The following is a 20,228-nucleotide window of genomic DNA, read 5'->3' as shown; positions in this document are numbered from 1 at the left end:
GCTCTGTGAGCGGCCCTCAGGGGGTGTAGCTGTGTTTGTAGCTACAGTACGGGCTTAGCAACCTCGAGGTATCCTAGCTAGAGGGGGGCCAGCGGGCCCCAATAGATGAAAAGTAAGAGATACTGCAAACAATATTAAAACAATGGAGGAGTCACGTAAGATGATGATAAGATGAATGGAAATAAGCTAGTAATGAGTAGGCAGTGAATGAATATCGGTGGCAAAGAGCCTAAGCTAGGCACTAAGTAGTGAAAATAGTTCCTACTGTCCCCATTAGATGGCGTCACAGATACATTTGAATAAATTATTCTTTATTCTTCAGAAATGTATAATTAATACAATTCATTGTATGATAACACTACAGTATAATAGTTAATACGTTAAATTTATTATTTTCAAGCGTAGTTATTTAATTAAACAATAGTTATCGATCTTTTAGTTCGTAGCTCAATCTAGCAGCAAAGGTGGGAACAACTCTCACTACAAACTTGGGCGTTTTCCCACCGATGGTGCTACTAGCGCTAGACTGAACCGCTCTTGTGAGCGCTCACAAAGTAATTTAGTAAGCGGTAGCCTTCTGGAAGCAACCAATGGTCTTATTGGATGTGCTCTACTATATCAGTGTCATTGAGTGTCATGAAACACGTGATTTGAGAAGTATATCGAACATCCGGTGTCTGTGACTCCCTCTGAAAACGCAGTGTATACGAGTATGCCTGAACACAAAAATGGTGACTCCTAAAAATGATAGTCAGGATTCTGAGGAATTAGATGTCAAAGAAAACATGGATAACAATGAACAAAACGGAGAATTGGTTCCTGTAGAGAACAATGAGGAAAGAGATGTGTGTTAATTGTATTGTCTTATATGTGTTTAGTATTTAAGTAACTTTTTTCGTTAAAAATGTTTGTCGTATCTTATCTAAAACTGACGGACTCAATTTCCTCGGTACATGTTTCACTTAATCATTAATTAAAAATGTTTCCGTTTTATATATAATTTCTCGAATTTGTAAATTTTCTGATAACAAGTCCGCGATTGTTTAATATTATGCCAGTGCAATTGAAATAGCCACTGCAACCTGTTTAGCACAAAGATAATGCTATACGTTTAAATTAAAATTTAATTTTTGTAAAACTACTTAATAAAAATCTATTATTCTTCAAAATTTTTACAGGTAAATGCAGAAATTGACGAGCAAAGGAAAAAATATCAACCTTCACGTCTAGAATCATTCTTTGCAATAACAAAGTCTTTAATCATACGAGCCCTTATTATTTATTTCATTAGTTATCTATTCAGACGTCCTCAAACTGATATTAATTCTCAATCTACATCTGTTGTCAATCCAACACGTTTACAGGCTATAAATATATTTGAAAATGGGACATTGTTTGATTTGCATGTTTATTTATCAGAATTTGAGTCTTTCAAAGAGTTTAATGACCCAGAGAAATTAATATGGTTGGAGCAAGGATTAGTATATGGTGATTGGTATAGTGGACCAGATAAAGATGGCACAAAGACTATAAAATATAAATTTAATCCATCTGATCAATTAAAAAATAACGGGTCTGTATATCTCCACGTATATGTCACAAAAAGTGGAAAATCTCCAAATCCTAAAGCAAGCAAGAATATTTATGCGGGTGATTACATGTCATATTCTCGAAAAATGTTAAATAAATTTAAAAAAATTAAATACCAGAAAACACATAATTTGTTAACTGGTGAAACTACTGCAACTAGGGAAGAAATAGAGGTATGTATAAAATACAATTCATCACATTGATGTATTTCAATAATACAGAATTGCATATGTGTAATATTTGTTGTAGAAAGCTGAGATAATGAATCAGGAGTATGTGTCACATTGGCACCCTAATTTAACTATTAATTTAGTAACTGATCAAACTAATTGGGTATATGGTCAAGTGCCACCACCTTTAGATACATGTACGCTATTTATTTAATGATGCACTATGTAGTTTATGTTAATTGTGATTTACATATTTATTTTTTAATAGACATTCAATTTTTACCTGGAGAGACATTCTATAGACCTGTAATATACATGAATGATTTTTGGAACATGCAAAGAGACTATCAGCCCTTGAATAATACTGTAGAAGAGCTTGAACTCAGATTAACTTACCAACCTCTTTCATTGTTTAAATGGCAAATATATGCAGCTCAAACAATGAAGAATAAGTGGACATCTTCCTTTATGGGTATGTTATATTATCAATTCGGAATTTGACTAAAGGTGGTTTAACATTATTTTAAAAATGCATAGAAAGAATTTCAGATACATAATAATATTTTTTTATCTAGGAGATTCGTCAGATGAAGATGATAATGATCAAGATACTTTAAAAGAAACCTTATTGGAAACAAATCCTTATCTATTGGGTCTGACTATAATAATATCAGTATTACACAGTGTATTCGAATTTTTAGCATTTAAGAATGGTAAGAAATATCATTTTCGAAAGTATATTATTATGTTAGAATTCATTGTAAAGTATTGTTTTATGCATTTTTTTCAGATATTCAATTTTGGAATAATCGCAATTCGCTGGAAGGTTTATCCGTTCGATCTGTATTTTTCAATGTTTTCCAATCACTTGTTGTTTTGTTGTATGTTCTTGATAATGAGACGAATACAGTTGTTCGAATTAGTTGCGCGATAGGTTTAGGCATAGAAGTATGGAAAATTAATAAGGTCGTAGATATTAGTATTAATAGGAATTCAAAAATATTTGGTGTCTTTCCAACAATAAGTTTCCAGGATAAAGGATCATATGTTGAATCTTCCACAAAAGAATATGATAGACTTGCTTTTAAATATCTATCTTGGGCTCTTTATCCTCTTTTAGGAGGATACGCAGTTTACTCGTTAATGTATTTAGAACACAAGGGGTGGTATTCTTGGGTTCTTAGTATGCTTTATGGATTTTTATTAACTTTCGGATTTATCATGATGACCCCACAGTTATTTATTAATTACAAATTAAAAAGTGTGGCACATCTTCCATGGCGTATGATGTCTTACAAATTTTTAAATACATTTATCGATGATATTTTTGCATTTGTTATAAAGATGCCAACACTCTATAGAATTGGTTGCTTCCGCGATGATATTGTGTTTTTCATATTTTTGTACCAAAGATGGATATATAAAACTGATCACACGAGGGTAAACGAATTTGGTTTCTCTGGTGAAATGGAAGCTAATATAATTAATGAAAAGAAGCAGCAAGCTATTAAAGATAGTCAAAAGAATAAAACAGATAAAAAAAATGAGTAATGTCCTGTATATAATGTTAGCATTAAGTGTATTATTCGAACTTTATTGAAATTCATAAACATAGTACCAATGGATATATCCGCACGCATTAATATGTATCTCTGTGGGTTTGATATACCTATGTATGTATGTATATATTCTGTTGGTTTTGAGATTTAGCCAAATAAAAAAAGCCTCGTAAAGATATCGATATAAAAATGTTGATATGCGTTGTACTAGGCATAATATTATCAGAAAAAAGTTTAGTACGAACATAAACAACTACGTATATTCATTTAGACAACTGTTGTCATCGTGTGTTGTTCCAAATTTGTATTTGCATTTCGTTTCTATTCCAATGCTTTGCAATTATTATCGTTCTGTACGATATTGAAAAAAATATAAAATTTATTTCGATGTTTAAAAAATATTTATAACTGCAATTCTTGTTACTGTATACAAATAAATCGAAATCATCATCGTCGAGCTATACGTACGTGCATACACATATACATGACTGAATAATTTGAATGGAAAATAGTATTATATTTTATGCGTATACATCACATTGATACAGTGACATTTGAGCAGTGTAATTCTTGTGCTAAATATTTTACTTATATATCTATACAAAGTATCGCAAAATATTTTTGCAGAAAAGGACAACTTTAAACTAGCTCGAGTAATGCAAATATTAAAAATTAAATTGTGACCGCTCTTAGATACAATTATAATTATTGTTTTTAATAAATCAATATGTCTAAATAATGTTTAATTTTATGTTGTAATTAATTTCTGGCGGACTGTTAATTTTTCTTTGAATTGACTTGTATTTTCTAAAAATAACAATACTGAATAATTTGATGAAATGTACATACATATATTACGATTACTTTAAATATTAAGGCTTTTATGTCATCAAAATATTTGAGTAATATATTTATATAAACTTCGAGGCTATAATAATTATTATGTTGCATTTGTTTGTAACATAATTAATTGTAACAAGGCTTTCTGTAAAGTATAAAATCATGAAACGGTAACAGGAAATTGAAAACAGTGAGCTTAGGTTAGGTGTGAAATGCTCTATAAATGTAATAGAGTCTTGTAATACACATTATAAAGCATAAATTTGTGGTTGAGAAAAAACATTGACACATTGAATATATTCGAAATGCGATGTAAAAATGTACAAGAATATTTGCAGGTGTATAAGATTTATAAGAAATTCTACAATAAGGAAAAATTATACTTGTTACTTATTATACAGTATAAAGGATGTCTTCAGGTATACAACAACGTCTTCAACAATATTTCCTATTTGCAATTTGTTCAAATTCCTTTCAATTCTAAGATTAACGTGTAAATTATTTTTTTTTTTAACATCAATTGTATAGTCAGTAGGAATTTAAGTAAATTACATAAACTCAAAACTGATTAAAATGTCAATGATTAAACGTTTTTACGAAAAGGCACTTTTTCTTTTTGTATGAAATGCACATGCATTAAACTTCGATATATTGAAGATCATTTATTTATGGATCTTTTTGCACTTGTAGTTGTTATGAATTTAAATAAGAGCATTAAGTTATATAATAGCCAAATTAGTTAAACTCTTAAATTTAGAAGCATTATTTTTGTATACACTTTCTTAATATATAATACATAAACCATAAGAAAATAAAAAGTTTAAGAGAGACTGCATTACAATATTACAGTATGGGTTACGAATTGAACCAGTGATTTGATATCAAGTTCTTAAAAAGGCAAACAATTTTAATAAAATGGATTAGTAATATGTATTGATATCATATCTCATTAAAAAGTAACAGTTACTGTTTTCATTATTATGTTCCCTTTTTTAATGCACAATAATAGTGCAAACTATAAGCAGCAAAAGTTAACCATTTCATTTTTATACAGATTACGTGCCTTTAACATAATATTTTACGAATTTCATATTAACTTTTCAGGTAATTGTAGAAAACGTTAGCATTATGATATACTTGTTTGAAAAATTCTCCAGTTTCTATAACAAACAGGTATGACAATAATACTACACGTATCAATAGCTATTCTTTTTGTACAAATGCACTATGATAGTGATTATGTACTAGAGATATATAAACAATTTAAGGTACAAATTTTTATGTACAATATTTCATATCGTGTTAAAAAAATACAATTACTTCAAGATGAAACCTATATTCCTTTTATTTGCAATATTTTCTTATAGTATCCTGTTTAGCGCCATACCAGCTGTATTTGTGTCACTACATAAATAGTTAAATAGTTGTTAAAAGTAATTAGTCAAAGTAGTTGAATATGGTGAACATTTATAATTGAAAAATCACAAATATTAATCTTATCTCATAATAGCACCGCGAGCAGTTTTTATTAAAATGTGAAAAGCTATAAGAGAAATAGTTTAAATGTGCATTAATATTTTTCCTTATATTTGTCTACAGATTGCATGGCACTACAGGAATTCAAGTACTGTATGTAATTAATGTACAATATAGTATGTAATTGTATAGTATCTAAATAATTAAATCGTCAAATATAGCATGATATATCAAAATTAAACTTTCATACTATATAAAACTGTAATTTTGAGTTTTCTTAAAATTTTAAGTACTAAAAGAAAAGTTTACATAGCATGAAGATATAACGTGCAAACTTGAATAAGAAGTTTAAGTATTGTAGTTTAATTAACGAAATTTTATAAAATTAATAAAATGTAATTGAATAGTAAAAGTTAGTAATGAGCTACTGCTCTTGCAATAAAAAATAAAAACAAAGTGTAAGTGTAGTGAAGTTTAATAGTAATTAGAAGGAATTACAAAATACTGTTCTACTTTGTACGTTGCACAGGTTTTATATGCAAGTGTAAGCCTGAGAGGCAGCTTTCTTCTAAAATTATTAAAATTTCTTTAAGTCACTGTACACAAATTTATAAACTTATTCTACTTAGCACAGAATGTGCTACTAAAATGGCAGTACTTTAAGTAACGGATATCCGTACTACTTTATAAATGGGCTGTGCTTGATATTATTTAAGTATATTGTAAGATCTTATTGAAAAAGTTGTCCTACAAAATTTTCGGTCATTTCAAGCCTATGAGTATTTTGTATTTTTCTATGCAAATGAATTCCTATACTTCTTTTCTTATCATTTGCTTGCACATATTCTGCCATAGATTAGAAACTTATTTCATTGCTTGCACGATAGTCATGATATGCATTTTATTTAAGTTGCAAGGCCTGCATCTTTAGCTATACTATAGAATACGCTAGATGGGTTACCAAGTAACGCTTCTGGGGAATCGAATTCCACAATAAGTCCCTTATCCAAGACAATGATCCTATGAAATATTTTTCATTTATTATCAATGAATATTTAAAAAAAATTGTATTATAGATTTCAGAAACGTACCTGTCTGTATCAAGAATTGTGTTAAGTCTGTGAGCTATTGTGAGAACCGTACAATCTTTAAATTCTTGCCTAATTGTTCTTTGAATTAAATCGTCTGTTTCTAGATCGACTGACGCTGTTGCTTCGTCAAGAATAAGTACTTTTGTTTTTCGAAGTAATGCTCTTGCTAAACATATTAATTGTCGTTGACCTATACTCAAATTGTCTCCACCTTCGGTTACTTCGTGTAAAAGACCATTTGGCAAATCTGAAATGTAAGGAAAAATATGGTATGTCTAACATGTATCTAGTATTCATTAATTGTCATAAAAACCAGTTAAATTGTATTTACTTTTTACAAAAGATTTAAGATGCGCGTGTTCTAAAGCTCTCCACACTTCGTCATCAGTATGATTATTGAAAGGATCTAAGTTCATTCTGAAAGTTCCTGAGAATAATACAGGATCTTGAGGTATGATAGTCAATCTAGATCTGAGATCATGAAGACCCAATTTGGCAATATCAATATCATCGATATAAATTTTTCCTGCAGCTGCTTCTATTATTCTGAATAAGCCCAATGTTAAAGAAGACTTGCCAGCTCCGGTTCTACCAACTATACCGACTTTTTCTCCTCCTTTAACAGCAAATGTTATTCCGTGAAGTACAAGTTCTAGGCCTTCCCTGTAACGAACTTTGTAATCTTTAAATTCGACAAGTCCCTGCATAGGCCATTCATTAGGCGGCGTGTAATTTGGATTTTTCCATGCTGCTTCTTGAGGAGTTTCTGTATATTCTTTTATTCTTTCTACTGCTACAATATTTGTTTCAACATCAGAAGTCATCCTCACTAACCAATTTAATGTTTGAGTAACCTAAACGGATTATTTTTTGTTATAAATTATCCTACAATTAAATAACGTCTAATTATTAGATACAACTAAATATTTTATCTTACTTGTAAGGCATAAGTAACAGATAATCCAACTAAACCAGATACCATATTACTACTCGATACAGCAAAAAATGCAGCAAAAAAGATAATTAAATTTCCCACCATTTCCAGACGTACTGCCAACCATCTACAAAAATGAATCATTCATTTTGAGTGATCATTTTTTCCCCTTATATTAATCTGTCGCTATTATTTATAAGAAAGTTTATACCTATTTGCAATTATGCTAGGATAATAGCACACTTGATTAAAATCCACTTTACTTTCAGATTCATGAATAAATCGTTTTTGTACTCCAAAAGCTCTAATTATCTGTGCCCCTAATAAATAGATCATGAATGTTATACTATATATCACAGTATAGTTGATATTGCTGATTGATGTATGCATAATATATACAAGTTATAAATTATTAAGATATAATAAAAGAATTCCTTTACATACCAGACACTGATTCACTGAAATGAGAGTATATAGGAGATCTTGAAACAGATTCCAAACGTTTAAGCTGTCGGGAACTTGCAACATATAATCGTTGGACAAAGTAATAGATTACACCTATTGGTACTATTACTGCTATAAATATTGGTGTGGTAACACTTATAACCAACAGAGTGGCTATAACCTGTAATATGCATGTTATTTAGAAATAGAATATATTTTAGAAATCTTTTTAGTATGTAATATTAAAATCAATTAAGTATTACCGTCTTATACAACATGAGAAATACAGGATAAAAAGTAAGTAAATGCTGTATGTACATAAAAGATACCCATTATGAATAGAATAGCTTCATAAAGGAAGAATTCAAGAACTAATAATGATCATGCAAATTATCAGATGAAGCACCCACATCTACTTTTCCAAACACCAATATGCAACTGAATGCAGACAATGTATCCTTTTTACCTATCAATATGTACTACGATGTGGTTATTAAATAGCATTATAAACAAATGTATACAATATATATATAGATACGAAATATTAATTAGTATACACTTGCACAACCATTTTCTACCACTTATCGCAGAAACATATTTGCCATATTTGCCACTTATAATACACTAAACTACCATTATAAGTTATTGGAATGGACACAATTATACTCAATTATAGCTTCTATAACATATTTTACGTACATTATCCACTTATAATTAGCTATATATTTTCATACAATCGAATCTGAACATTTAAAATCTACCAAAAAGCTATAATTGAAGTACAGAAACTGTAACAGATCATATTTCCTAAGATGTTACCAAATAAAGAAATGTCCAATGATGTATTAAATGAGAAATACTTCAGCATAAAACTAATACAAACCCTTTGATGAAATGGAAGAATACGAAGGTAGACCCAATGAATTATGACTGAAGGAGTTATAGGAAGGAAATAATAAGAACCAATCATCTTAATCTGGTTCAGGCTTTTCCAAAAATTACCTCGAACAAGCAATAGACGCTATCAGAAATTTGCTGAGGAAGAGATGTGTCCAGTATGTCGACGTCTTTAGCAAACCTGGAGATAATACGACCAGTAGGAGTCGTATCAAAGAAGGTCAATGGAGCACGCATCACAGCACGCAGCATCACTATGTGCATCTGGCGAGCAGCCAGCCAGCAGCCCAGCTGCGGTGCCAAATCGCAGAAAAAACTCGCCATCGCTACAACATCAGACATGGTTGGCTTTCATTGTAACCACATTAATAAGAGTTTAGAATTTTAAATATTTGAAACTGTGCCAAAAAACATTACAAATCTAAAACATTTGATAATTATTTCTGTTCATTTTGTAGTTCTACACAAACTTGTATTTGCTACTAAGAATTCTTTATAAAATTATCATGTACTATATAAATTTGGAAGTACTATTCATTTTTAATATACGTAAACAAATAAAAATACATATTTTTTAAACAAATAAATTTATAATACCAAAAATTAAAAATACTGTTTTGTCTCATGTTATGCGAGGGGGTGAAGTTTGCTGTGGAGAGGCATGCCAGGCACACATAATGGAACAACACGTAAGCAAATTAAGCATTCAAAGAGTTTAAGTCAGTGGTTTCTAAATATTTCAGAGGATGACCTTTTAAAAAACTAAGAATTTTCTCATTGTTGATTCGAATAATAATAAATAAATGATATATACTTTCTTTGGATTGTAAGTCCCTCTACAAATCGTGCTCCTCAATTTAGAAAACACTGCTTTAAGGATATGATAAGAAAGAAAGCAAATACATAACACAAATTTTTCAAGCACAAGCAACATTATCTTCATAGTTAAATTGATTGTATAATTGTGTCCATTACCTTACTGTTTAAGATGTTATAATATATTGCACTGTAGTTTTGTACATTATAGATTGCTGGTGACTGTATAAAAGAACTGCTAAAGGTGAAATTTTCTTTAAAGCTTTGCTTGATACTATTCAAATGTCAATAAATTAAAGCAAATGATATTTAGTAAATGCTTTATGCATAAATATAAATAATAAAATATAGATAATATCTACAATACACGATTTTCATTCTGTGTATTAACTGTAGAGTCTAATAATAATATTATAAAAAAAGTTTTACAGAAATATCATCATTAATATCAAGTTTACAGATACATATCAACTATAATAGTACTTAAAATACAGTCACTATACAACCCAATATTTTTATACCTAAGAAATGATGATCATAAAAGTCAGAGACAAGAATTTCACTGTTTTGCTTGTAAAACAGACTATTAATTTTTATATTAAAACCTTTTTTGTAAATATAACTTTAATAAATTAATATTCCTGATAAAGTGAAAAACTGCATATTAATTATTATAACAATATTATTCGATAAAATTATTTTAGTGGATTTCAACATGCAAATAACTTTTTTGATAAACTTTTATTGCAATACTTTTTTAATAAATCCAAGAAATTGGAATTTTTAACGGAAATTAAATATAGTAGTATGTCCGAAAATATTATAATTTTAAACTAAATTTGTAAAATTGAATTATCAGTCATATTTATTATCAAAATTGTGATTGCAATAAGTAAATGGTTACAGTTGTTACTAAATGCAACCATCTAATAAGTAAATATAAACTTTAACACCTAATACTTTTACGAAAATCAGTATTTGTTAAGCGCAATATTTACAACGAGAAAATATCATACCGAAAAAAGGCAAGTAATCCAAGAACGCAGTATTGTTGGTAGAGTATTATCAATGACTTCAGTGTCTGAACCGAGTCGACTAAGAATTCGACCGATTGGAGTTTTGTCAAAGAACAACATTGGGCTGTGGAGAACACTTCTCAGCATACTCTCGAAAAGATGCACTGAAGCATATATTGATCCTCTCGCCATGATTAATGCTCCTCCAATCACTGTTATGCCTACAATGATTGGTGATAACTTTGGTGTATCGTTAAACTTGACAGTAATATTAGGAATTGCGTCAGTTCTTGTAATATTTGCATTTGACATTAATACAGATGGTTTAAGCTAAGACCTAATTCATTTAACAACAATAATAATCTTCATTATTGCTCACCCATCTGTCTAACACCACGTGCAAGTTCCTTATCGCAGTCACACGTATATTGAGGTGCATTTATAATTATAAAAAAGAATTATTAGTGTATTATTAACAAAATATAAATGATTCCTAACACAGTTTACCTAGGCAACATGAATTAAATAGTAAGCATGCATTATATATTTTAATAATTGTTGTTTCAAATATTTATTAGATTTTTAACAAGTCCTTTACGTAGCAAGGCTCAGATTGTTTCACAGTTATTTTTATATTTTTTTTATCGGTTAATTACACACTTGCATATTGGGAAACTACTGTTTCATTACTTTTTAAAACGATATAGAGGAGTATAATATTAGATAACATAAAAATTCCTTCTATTTTTGCTTAATTGACTCTAATGTTCGCAATCCGTAAAACAAATGTTATTTAATGTTTTGTGATAAACTTCATCCAATACATAACTATTTTTCTCAATACAATTGAATATTTGACTTGAGTGCGTGGTGTTAAACAGAATTAGAAACGTTTTTAAATGACACATAACTTGGATTCTAACAATTTACTTATCTGAATACCAGAAATAATGCAGCTATATTTATATAGATAATTAATATACTGAAGTAACTTCTATGCAATAGTGAAATAATATTATACAGTATGACTGACTATATATAAATGCTTGTCTTGAATATGCGCAATAGCACATATTTTTTAGACCAGATAAAGCCAAAATCTATTGAGCTTTTTTATGTTCAATTTAAATCTCTTTAAGATTTCTTTAAAATATTAAAAAATACATACAAACAGCTAATATACATTGCAAAAAACCAAGAAACTACATGAGGTAACCATCATTATATGAGAATATAAAATTTCATTGAAATTCATTCAACTATTTACACAATTTTGCTAATTGACAACTGACATTAAATAACAATTTTTTTTAAATTCTTAAAATATGATTAGAGGATGATAAAACTGTTCTTTCTTATAGGTTGTACTGTAAAAAGAAATATTGAATTTCTTCATTTGGAATATGCATCACATTTTACTTTCGAATTTTTGCATGTAGTCTGACATTGTTGTACTCATTTGATATAATGTTGTTGTAATAAATATAGTCAACATTATTTTATTCCGATAGTATTAGAAGTAAATACTTTAAAAACTACAGATCTATACTCAATGAAGTATGCTACAACTGTTACATATGTTGTAATAATGAATGGTTATTGGATTTTGTTAGCAATTGTAATAGCACTAAGGAATCCTACAGGAAGATATGAGCAAATAACTATCTATACTTATTTATAATTGCTTCGTGCTTGGTGGTATATAATTGAAAACTATTCATAAATAGAAATATTTTAGAAAAACTCTGTACTTTGGTAATAAGCAGGCAAGGGAAAGCTTTTTCGTTTCACTACTTCATGCTTAAATATTATATTAGTGTTAATATATAGCTATATAATTAAGTTCTATGATTCTACGCTATCAGTTGCAAGAACAATATTTACATTTGAATTAGTAAATGGACAAAAGTACGTGCTAGGCTGAACTTATTTAATTCTGTATGACAAACGGAAACAATTACATTTAAACATATATCACTATAAAGCTGTACTTTGTTTATAAAAATTCTATACACAGCAAACCGCACTCGCACTAGCATTTTAGAATACCAGTGGAATATTGTTAATATATTAGTTTTAGTTAGTATATAACACAGAATTTTTAAAATAAAGGAAATGTTATCTTGTAAATTTAATATGCACAGTGTTAATAGCAGACTTATACAAATATATTTTTTATTTATAGTTTAAAAATAATTAAAAAATTTAGTTGCCCCAAAACTGTGTAATCTGTGAAGGAACATGCTTTTTATATGTATAACATTTACGTTATCATAAATGAAATACTTATTGTATTTTAAATAATAACGTACTTCATAGGGAGAAGCTTACCTCGTAGTTTTTTATAAGAATTTAATTCTATTATACTGTATTTTCAGGAAGAAATTGATGAATATCATAAAATAGTTAATAATTTATAAAAACATACCCTGTCCAAGGCCAAGTCCACCATACACTCCAAGATACATATCTTGTTTTGCTCTATCGAATGTATTATTATTACTATAATCTGTTAAGTTATCATCTGACCACAGACCGAGCCAAGCATTTGAACCAATGCTAAATCCTTGGTAAACAGCATTCATTATGATAGTTGTTATCGATAAAAACCATCCAATGGACTTGAAGTAATGTGAGTACACTTGCCATTTAACCTTATATATAAAATCAATATATAAATATAGTTTTAAGACTTTCTTAGAAAGTATGACAAAAAATAACTTACACTTCCAGTTTCAGTTTTTTCTACTTCTATTAATTTTTCTGTTAATTTTTGCGGTTTTAATTGCATCTCCTTTTGGCTACTACTATGTAAATAATTTCCAGATTGTTGACTATCTGTAGAATATTGTCTGAAATTTTGTAACAAAAATTTGATATTGAATTAAAAATAATTTAAAAAAAGAAACAAATATAAGTAAAACGAAGAACGATAAAAGAATCTTACCTTTTTAAGGAGCCATTTAATGATTTCCTGTCAGGTATAGAACCAGACTCACTGTGACTTTCCGATACTCTTGATTTACCCCTTGCTAATTTCTGTTGCAGTTCATTTGATCCTATCGTTGATTCCAATTGTTGCTTAATTTCATTTAAATCAGCTTCAGAGCCATCATCAGCATGCACTGTTTTAAATTTATCATAATAGATTTAAAACAATATAAGATATTTTAAAATTGTATTATTACAATATTAAAGAATAGTAACTAAAAATTCTCTTTACATTAAGTTAAAAAGTTTGAAATACACTTAGTAAATCATGGCTGTTAATTTTAGGAATTTAGAGTAAGGTATAAAGATAATTAATTATAATACGGCTTATTAAAATAATATTTCAAGGACACTCCGAATCAAGTTTAACATGCACTATCAAAAAATCCTACATGCATATCTTCCTTGTATATTAATATTATACTGTACTAAGAGGACAATAAAAAATTGCATTGGAAATGGTTTCATACTATAAGCCGGCTGACAAGTTTTAGCAAATTGCAAAAAATACTAACATTCTTGATACTCTAATATCACAAGCCAAATGCAATATAAACCATTTTCCGGACAATCACACAAATTGAAGTAGGAAAAGGAATCGTAATTACTTTTTCACTGACTTACGATTTCCAACTTAGATTCATGAAAAATATAATTGAAGATTATTAAAGAATATGAATACGGAAGTATACAAAAATTAGAGGAATTGATGTGTACCTTCTTGAAGATGTTGCACTAAAAATTCAGCAAAGGCTCCTCTTTTCTCTAAAAGTTGTTTGTAACTTCCAATTTCTGTTATTTCGCCGTCTTTAAGTACAATGATATTATCAACCTCTGGTAAATAAGTAATGCCGTGTGTAACAAGTATTCTTGTTTTCTTCTTAAGTAGACCACTACTGCCGATCACATTTTCAAATATGTGTTTTCCAACGTGTGAGTCTACTGCACTCAATGGATCATCCAAAAAATAAACGTCAGAATCATTGTATACTGCTCTTGCTAATGCTACTCTTTGCTTTTGTCCACCAGATAAATTTATACCCTTTTCTCCAATTTCAGTTTGATCACCTGCAGGCAATATTTTTAAATCTGGACCCAACGCACATGCGTCGACTACACGATTATACAAGCTTTTATGAAGCGGTTTCCCAAACAAAACATTATCTTGCAACGACGCATTTTGTATCCATGCCTGTTGAGATACATATGCAATGGAACCCTATTACACATAAAAAGAGGCTTCTATATAAATATGTTCTTATATATCGTACGGATTATATTAAAGGTATTTACTTTTGTATTAACTCTACCACTTATTTTGTCCATCTCTCCAAGGAATGCTGATATAAGAGAACTTTTACCAGATCCTACTGTACCAACAACAGCTACCAACTGACCCTGTTCTACTTGTATATTGATATTTTTTAATACTGGTTTTTCATCAACTTCCATATCCCACGCGAAAGTTCCATTTTCAATTAATAATGTGTGTGCTATATTGTATTGATACACATAATATATTTATTATATAATATTTCCTATAGTAGTATAATGCAACTAGATATGGACAAAATTTTGATCTAGATTCTAGGTAAAAGTTTCAAACAATAAATAAAAGATAAACAATTATTTATCTAAAGAATAATCTCTTTTAATAAGAATTTAAATTTAATCGTCGCGAGTAAATTGCAATACGGTTGCGTTTATTCATTACCTATTATTCGAATAATATTTTGACCATGTTTGAATACAATATTCTTAATTACATAAAACTTACGCTCGGATGGGTCGTGCTGAACATTATTAGGATCCAATTCTTCTGCATTCATGAATTTGTTAATACGTTTTATAGACACATAGCCCTAGATATAATACATTTCATTATCAAATAAATGATTGTATGCATTGCGATTGAATTTTAAGAAATTTTAGATATACCTGGACCATGTTACCAATCATCATAGGTAATACAGAAAGAGGAAATCTCAAGATATTAAAAAGACTGAGTGAAACAAAAGCAATTGTGCTATCTAAATGATTGTTGTCGTCTATAAGTACATATGTTGCAAAGGATACTAAGGATACCTAAAAATTCATAAACGAATTAGAAACAATAATACATATAATTTTCGTAATTAACAATATTATTTTGTTTAACAATAACTTACTAAAAAGGGAGCAAAAGACCAGATGAAACTTGTTCCAGAATTAAGATATGCTGCTTCTTTTAATACTTTGATTTCTTTCATACGTATTTTCAGTACTTTTTCTTCAAACGAAGGTTCCCATGCATATAATTTTAATACTTTTATACCATTGAGAATTTCACTCATTAACTTAACTCTCTCATCTTTGTGTTTCATTTGTCTGATTTGCAGTGTTTTCACTCTATTTGTAATTAATATATTTATTGGAATAAGAATAAGTAGAACAGCTAAACCGGCAAGTACAGCTGGTCCTAATATATCCCACAAAAAATATAAGGCTATAATTATTTGCAGAGGTGCAGACCAAATCATATTTATGTATGCTGTTAAGTCCATAAATCTCTGCGCATCCACAGACATTAAGTTCACTATTTCTCCAAGTGTTGATTCTTTTCTTGCAGAATTAGACATTCTCAATGCCTTTCGATAAATTGCAGCTATTAATGCAGTACGCATACGCAAACCAACTAAGAACATGCGGTGAAAGTACTGAGATAAAATTAATGTTTGAAGAATAGCTGTAACTAGGAGCAAAACTGCATAGAAATAGCCTTTCCACATTGTCTCACGTTCATCGATAAAACGAATAAGTAGTCTAAATTAAAAACAATATAATTATAGTTGTAATGATTTATTTATTTATTTAAAAAAGTCCGAACTAATTATTTGAAATAGCAAAGACAATACTCAAATAAATCGTCGTACTTACCTCAGTATTTGTGGACTAGCAAAAGTCATAATATCTTGGACAAATTTAAGTAGAGCACCAAATATAAAAGTAGAACCAAAGGCTCTACAAAGAGGTAGTAAAACTGATGATACTCTTTTTTTACGTCCACTATTAAAATCAACATGACCGGATGCCTTTCTAAATGATGCCTTAGTGCTCTGTACACTAGAACAAAAATAAAAGCTATGTTCATACTTAGACATAATATTTACTTAAATATACCATAAATGCTTTGATGAATTACGTATACTAAACTTACCTAAAGCAAGTCCAAAATACTCTTGTTAGCAAAAGTAGATCAATATTTAATTATTAATGTAATATTGTATATAATTCCTTTACAGTGGTATAATTTATTCTAATTATCTAATATTGAACATAAATGTCACACTTACTTGTTACTTTTTTGTGTATTCTTATTCCAATATTTATCGAATCTTGGTACAATTTCACCAGCTGAATCTTCTGGATTCATAGACCATAAATCTGTAGCTTCCAAAGGTTTTCGAAAGCCTTGCCATGCCATTGAATCAAACCAACTAAAAAATATTTTTGAAGGAAAGGAAGATTTTTGCTCTGGACATGGTCTTTCTACCTATTAATTTAAGTGTGCAACATTAGCCTGTAATATTCCATTTCATCTACAGTATATATATATTAATTTAATAAATTATATTAAATTACCCTTGGATATTCAGAATACTTAGGTTCTTCATCAACTAAAAAGTTCAACAAGAATAAAAGTACCACTAATGGGTAATATATCATGTATGATACGAAGGAATATGATGCTTCTCCCTGAAACAATCATATTACAAATATATTACAAGGATATACAACTTAATTTAAATAAATAGTAAATCTGCAATTAACCTACCTCATTGATGTATAACCTCAATAAACTTCTGTATTGAACAACTCCACATAATACAAGAAGAAACCAGAATAAAAATAATAATCCAGAAGTTTGCATTCCACATTTTCTATTATATACTACTAATATACCTGCTAGAATCTGCAATAAACAACAGAAGCCATGTTACTGTTGTAAATTAATTTTCTGCTTCTACAAAACCATTATATTAATATAGCAATACTTACAAAAGAAATTATTTTAATAGATGGTGTACAATAGTCAACACTAAAAACGGTTTCACTAGTACTTCTACTTATAGCATTTTCTAAGTCAACCATACTAAGTACAATTAGAGCCACTACAAGTATTTGTTTTGAAATAAATAACCATGTATATGGAACATTCTTTTTTTTACTATTTATAAGATAATAAACTTCTATCGCAGAGAAAACCCACAAAAATGCACAGGGTACCCATACTAGTATAGTCTTTTGAAAACATTCTGGAATATCCGGATCATCCGTATTCCATACTAAATCTTCATCCTAAAATAGTAAAAACATATGCATGTAATATATCTGTTTTAAGATGTAACATTTCATTAACGCATAATTGCGTTAATTTCTCCTATTCACACTAAAATCGATTCATGGGATGTCTTACAATTTAAAAACAATGAACATCCTTTGAAAACAAAGAAGAAGACGAAAAGTATAGGTAGGATAGGTATACTCACCCAAAATTTGCTACCGCAAAATTGATCCATAGTTTTATTCTCCATAATGATACATTTACTTTTCCATTGGTTTTTTTATTCAGTTACACATATAGATTGTACAATTGTTACGTTTCTTTCTAGGTTTTCTCAGACAGCTAACGAGATACTACACGTTGATTGATAAATGTCTTTAATTTCAAATAGCGGTTGTACTTAACCACGAGACAATTGTTCGTAGAAATGCACAATTTCAGGATTATTGGCATATGCCCAACATCGATGATACCAACTGATACTCCACTGTTGTCCATTCGACCACTCCACAGTCCACACTCGCTTTCTCAAGCAAACGCAAACTGTGCCCGAAATCAGTCCGATTCACACTATAGCATTGTCGGTTTATTTGCCCAATCAGATTTCCATCAAGACATTGCGTCACATTATCTTACTTTGCAATCTGCCTGCGCACTGTTCTAAAATAACCAGTGTTGTACATACGAAAAATTTTCTAGAAGTTAGAACCCTTGTCCCTCCATGGTAACTTTCAATCCAACATTGCATAAACTACATCAAATAAATATTCATATATACTTTCTTTTAATTCGTACTGTTTATATGGTTTCTTAAATGTTGTTTACATATTTCGGTTTAGACACGTTGAAAATGTTAACATTGTACCGGGAATGCTTCAAGGAACATTTTTATTATGTAACAATAAAGATGTTCTTATTACATGCATGTCTACAGATAGCAACTACAATGAGTAGGCACATATTTTATATTTTTTACATGACTTGTACGAAGTGCTATTAGCGATACGAGATAGAATGGTTTAGCACTATTAAATAGTTATAAACTGTTTCAATTTCTGTAGAGGACATACTAAATGAACTTGCCAAAACAAGAAGACAAATTTAAATGGAATGAAAAATAAAAGTAAATAAGGAATATGAGTATAGTTTCTTTGTTCGTTTTTTCCAAAATTCTATTATGTTAATAAACTCTCCTAGAATTATTTTCCATGTACATCACTGAAAATACCGGTTTATCTTTTCAAAACAAAAACTTCTCCTTTTAAATAAAAAACGATAATAATAACTTACAATGATATTTAATCTATATATTTTATTATTAGGTTTTCTTGTTTTACAAGAAAATTCTCACGTAAAACACGAAAAATTTTACACAACAAGATATATGTGGACTTGAAAGAACATTGTCAATCGAGTAATATATGCCGTAATACTGATGATAACTTGTACGGGTTTTTTTATTGATTTAAATCCAGTGAATTAATCATTTTCAATCAGCAGCATCTGATTTATGTGACATGTTAAGACCTTCTTTTATAGGATGCAATGAATATTTTTAAAAAAATGTATAAAATTGTATTATCTCCACGTAATCTTTCTCTCTCAGAAATCTATACATAAATAATAATAATTTTTGTATTGATAATAAAAATGCAATAATAATAATAAGAATGTATAAGAATCAAATATTTAATGAATTTATTATTGAGTGTATATATAATCTGAAATTTGCAACAAAAAATGTAATTTCTGAACTGCACGTGTTGTTTATACTTATACATATCATATATCAGAGATACTATTAGTGACATTTTACTCTCTTTGCCGAGATGGTGTTTGATAATCTATAACCTTGAAGTTTTTTACTCGAGGTGAAAGAGACATAGCACTACTTGTATTGTCATGCTACTACAAATTGTGTTAAAAGTACATATTACACAATATTACAGCAGATAACATGCACCATGATACAGCTAAATTTTTATATTGTTAATAACAATGCAATGATAATACAATTATTTGATTGATATACATATTTTATTTAGAATAGAATAAATATATATATTTATTTACTCTAAAA

The 20,228-nt window shown here is 29.0% G+C and overlaps 2 protein-coding genes and 1 long non-coding RNA gene across 6 annotated transcripts; 2 read left to right on the top strand and 1 right to left on the bottom strand.

The window, feature by feature from the left end:
- Positions 1 to 600: 600 nt before the first annotated feature.
- Positions 601 to 4,601, top strand: LOC128889622 (putative lipid scramblase CLPTM1). 2 transcript variants are annotated; one of them, XM_054147382.1, is made up of 6 exons: positions 601 to 845; positions 1,179 to 1,763; positions 1,840 to 1,957; positions 2,029 to 2,232; positions 2,336 to 2,473; positions 2,551 to 4,601. In XM_054147382.1, the coding sequence occupies exons 1-6, from the start codon at positions 729 to 731 to the stop codon at positions 3,309 to 3,311; spliced, it is 1,923 nt and encodes a 640-aa protein (XP_054003357.1). In that variant the 5' UTR covers positions 601 to 728; the 3' UTR covers positions 3,312 to 4,601. The 2 variants fall into 2 exon arrangements, with proteins under 2 accessions (XP_054003357.1, XP_054003358.1); XM_054147383.1 differs by having other exon boundaries at positions 816 to 949.
- An 878-nt stretch (positions 4,602 to 5,479) lies between these two features.
- Positions 5,480 to 19,396, bottom strand: LOC128889619 (multidrug resistance-associated protein 1). Of its 3 annotated transcripts, XM_054147377.1 has the most exons (22): positions 18,354 to 19,394; positions 17,863 to 18,162; positions 17,639 to 17,776; positions 17,446 to 17,559; positions 17,157 to 17,356; positions 17,021 to 17,041; positions 16,741 to 16,926; positions 15,993 to 16,626; positions 15,763 to 15,909; positions 15,602 to 15,686; positions 15,118 to 15,317; positions 14,542 to 15,043; positions 13,781 to 13,958; positions 13,559 to 13,685; positions 13,262 to 13,487; positions 10,834 to 11,054; positions 8,105 to 8,285; positions 7,872 to 7,980; positions 7,664 to 7,787; positions 7,058 to 7,580; positions 6,727 to 6,973; positions 5,480 to 6,655 (listed from the first exon to the last, which is right to left on the bottom strand). In XM_054147377.1, the coding sequence occupies exons 1-22, from the start codon at positions 18,396 to 18,398 to the stop codon at positions 6,541 to 6,543; spliced, it is 4,623 nt and encodes a 1,540-aa protein (XP_054003352.1). In that variant the 5' UTR covers positions 18,399 to 19,394; the 3' UTR covers positions 5,480 to 6,540. The 3 variants fall into 3 exon arrangements, with proteins under 3 accessions (XP_054003352.1, XP_054003354.1, XP_054003353.1); XM_054147379.1 differs by lacking the exons at positions 10,834 to 11,054; positions 17,021 to 17,041 and adding an exon at positions 9,107 to 9,327 and having other exon boundaries at positions 18,354 to 19,396; XM_054147378.1 differs by lacking the exon at positions 17,021 to 17,041.
- On the top strand, positions 9,359 to 15,124 carry LOC128889632 (uncharacterized). The gene is made up of 3 exons (XR_008460476.1): positions 9,359 to 9,690; positions 13,212 to 13,465; positions 14,884 to 15,124. It is a non-coding gene; the product is annotated as an uncharacterized LOC128889632 (long non-coding RNA).
- Positions 19,397 to 20,228: the final 832 nt, after the last annotated feature.

The sequence above is a fragment of the Hylaeus anthracinus genome, unplaced genomic scaffold, assembly GCF_026225885.1.
Source record: "Hylaeus anthracinus isolate JK02 unplaced genomic scaffold, UHH_iyHylAnth1.0_haploid 11997, whole genome shotgun sequence".
Classification (NCBI taxonomy): Eukaryota; Metazoa; Arthropoda; class Insecta; order Hymenoptera; family Colletidae; genus Hylaeus; species Hylaeus anthracinus.
Note: the sequence above shows the minus strand (reverse complement) of the source record. Positions and strands in the feature narration are given on the sequence as shown.

Excerpts from the sequence above, each read along its gene's own strand:
- LOC128889619 (XM_054147377.1), bottom strand. The coding sequence starts at position 18,398 with ATGGAGAATAAAACTATGGATCAATTTTGCGGTAGCAAATTTTGG. Across the intron at positions 16,627-16,740 it reads GCTAGTCCACAAATACTGAG|ACTACTTATTCGTTTTATCG; the intron begins GTAAGTACGACG and ends TTTTTAATTTAG. Across the intron at positions 15,687-15,762 it reads TGATTGGTAACATGGTCCAG|GGCTATGTGTCTATAAAACG; the intron begins GTATATCTAAAA and ends TATTATATCTAG.
- LOC128889622 (XM_054147382.1), top strand. The coding sequence starts at position 729 with ATGGTGACTCCTAAAAATGATAGTCAGGATTCTGAGGAATTAGATGTC. Across the intron at positions 1,764-1,839 it reads CAACTAGGGAAGAAATAGAG|AAAGCTGAGATAATGAATCA; the intron begins GTATGTATAAAA and ends TATTTGTTGTAG. Across the intron at positions 1,958-2,028 it reads GCCACCACCTTTAGATACAT|ACATTCAATTTTTACCTGGA; the intron begins GTACGCTATTTA and ends ATTTTTTAATAG.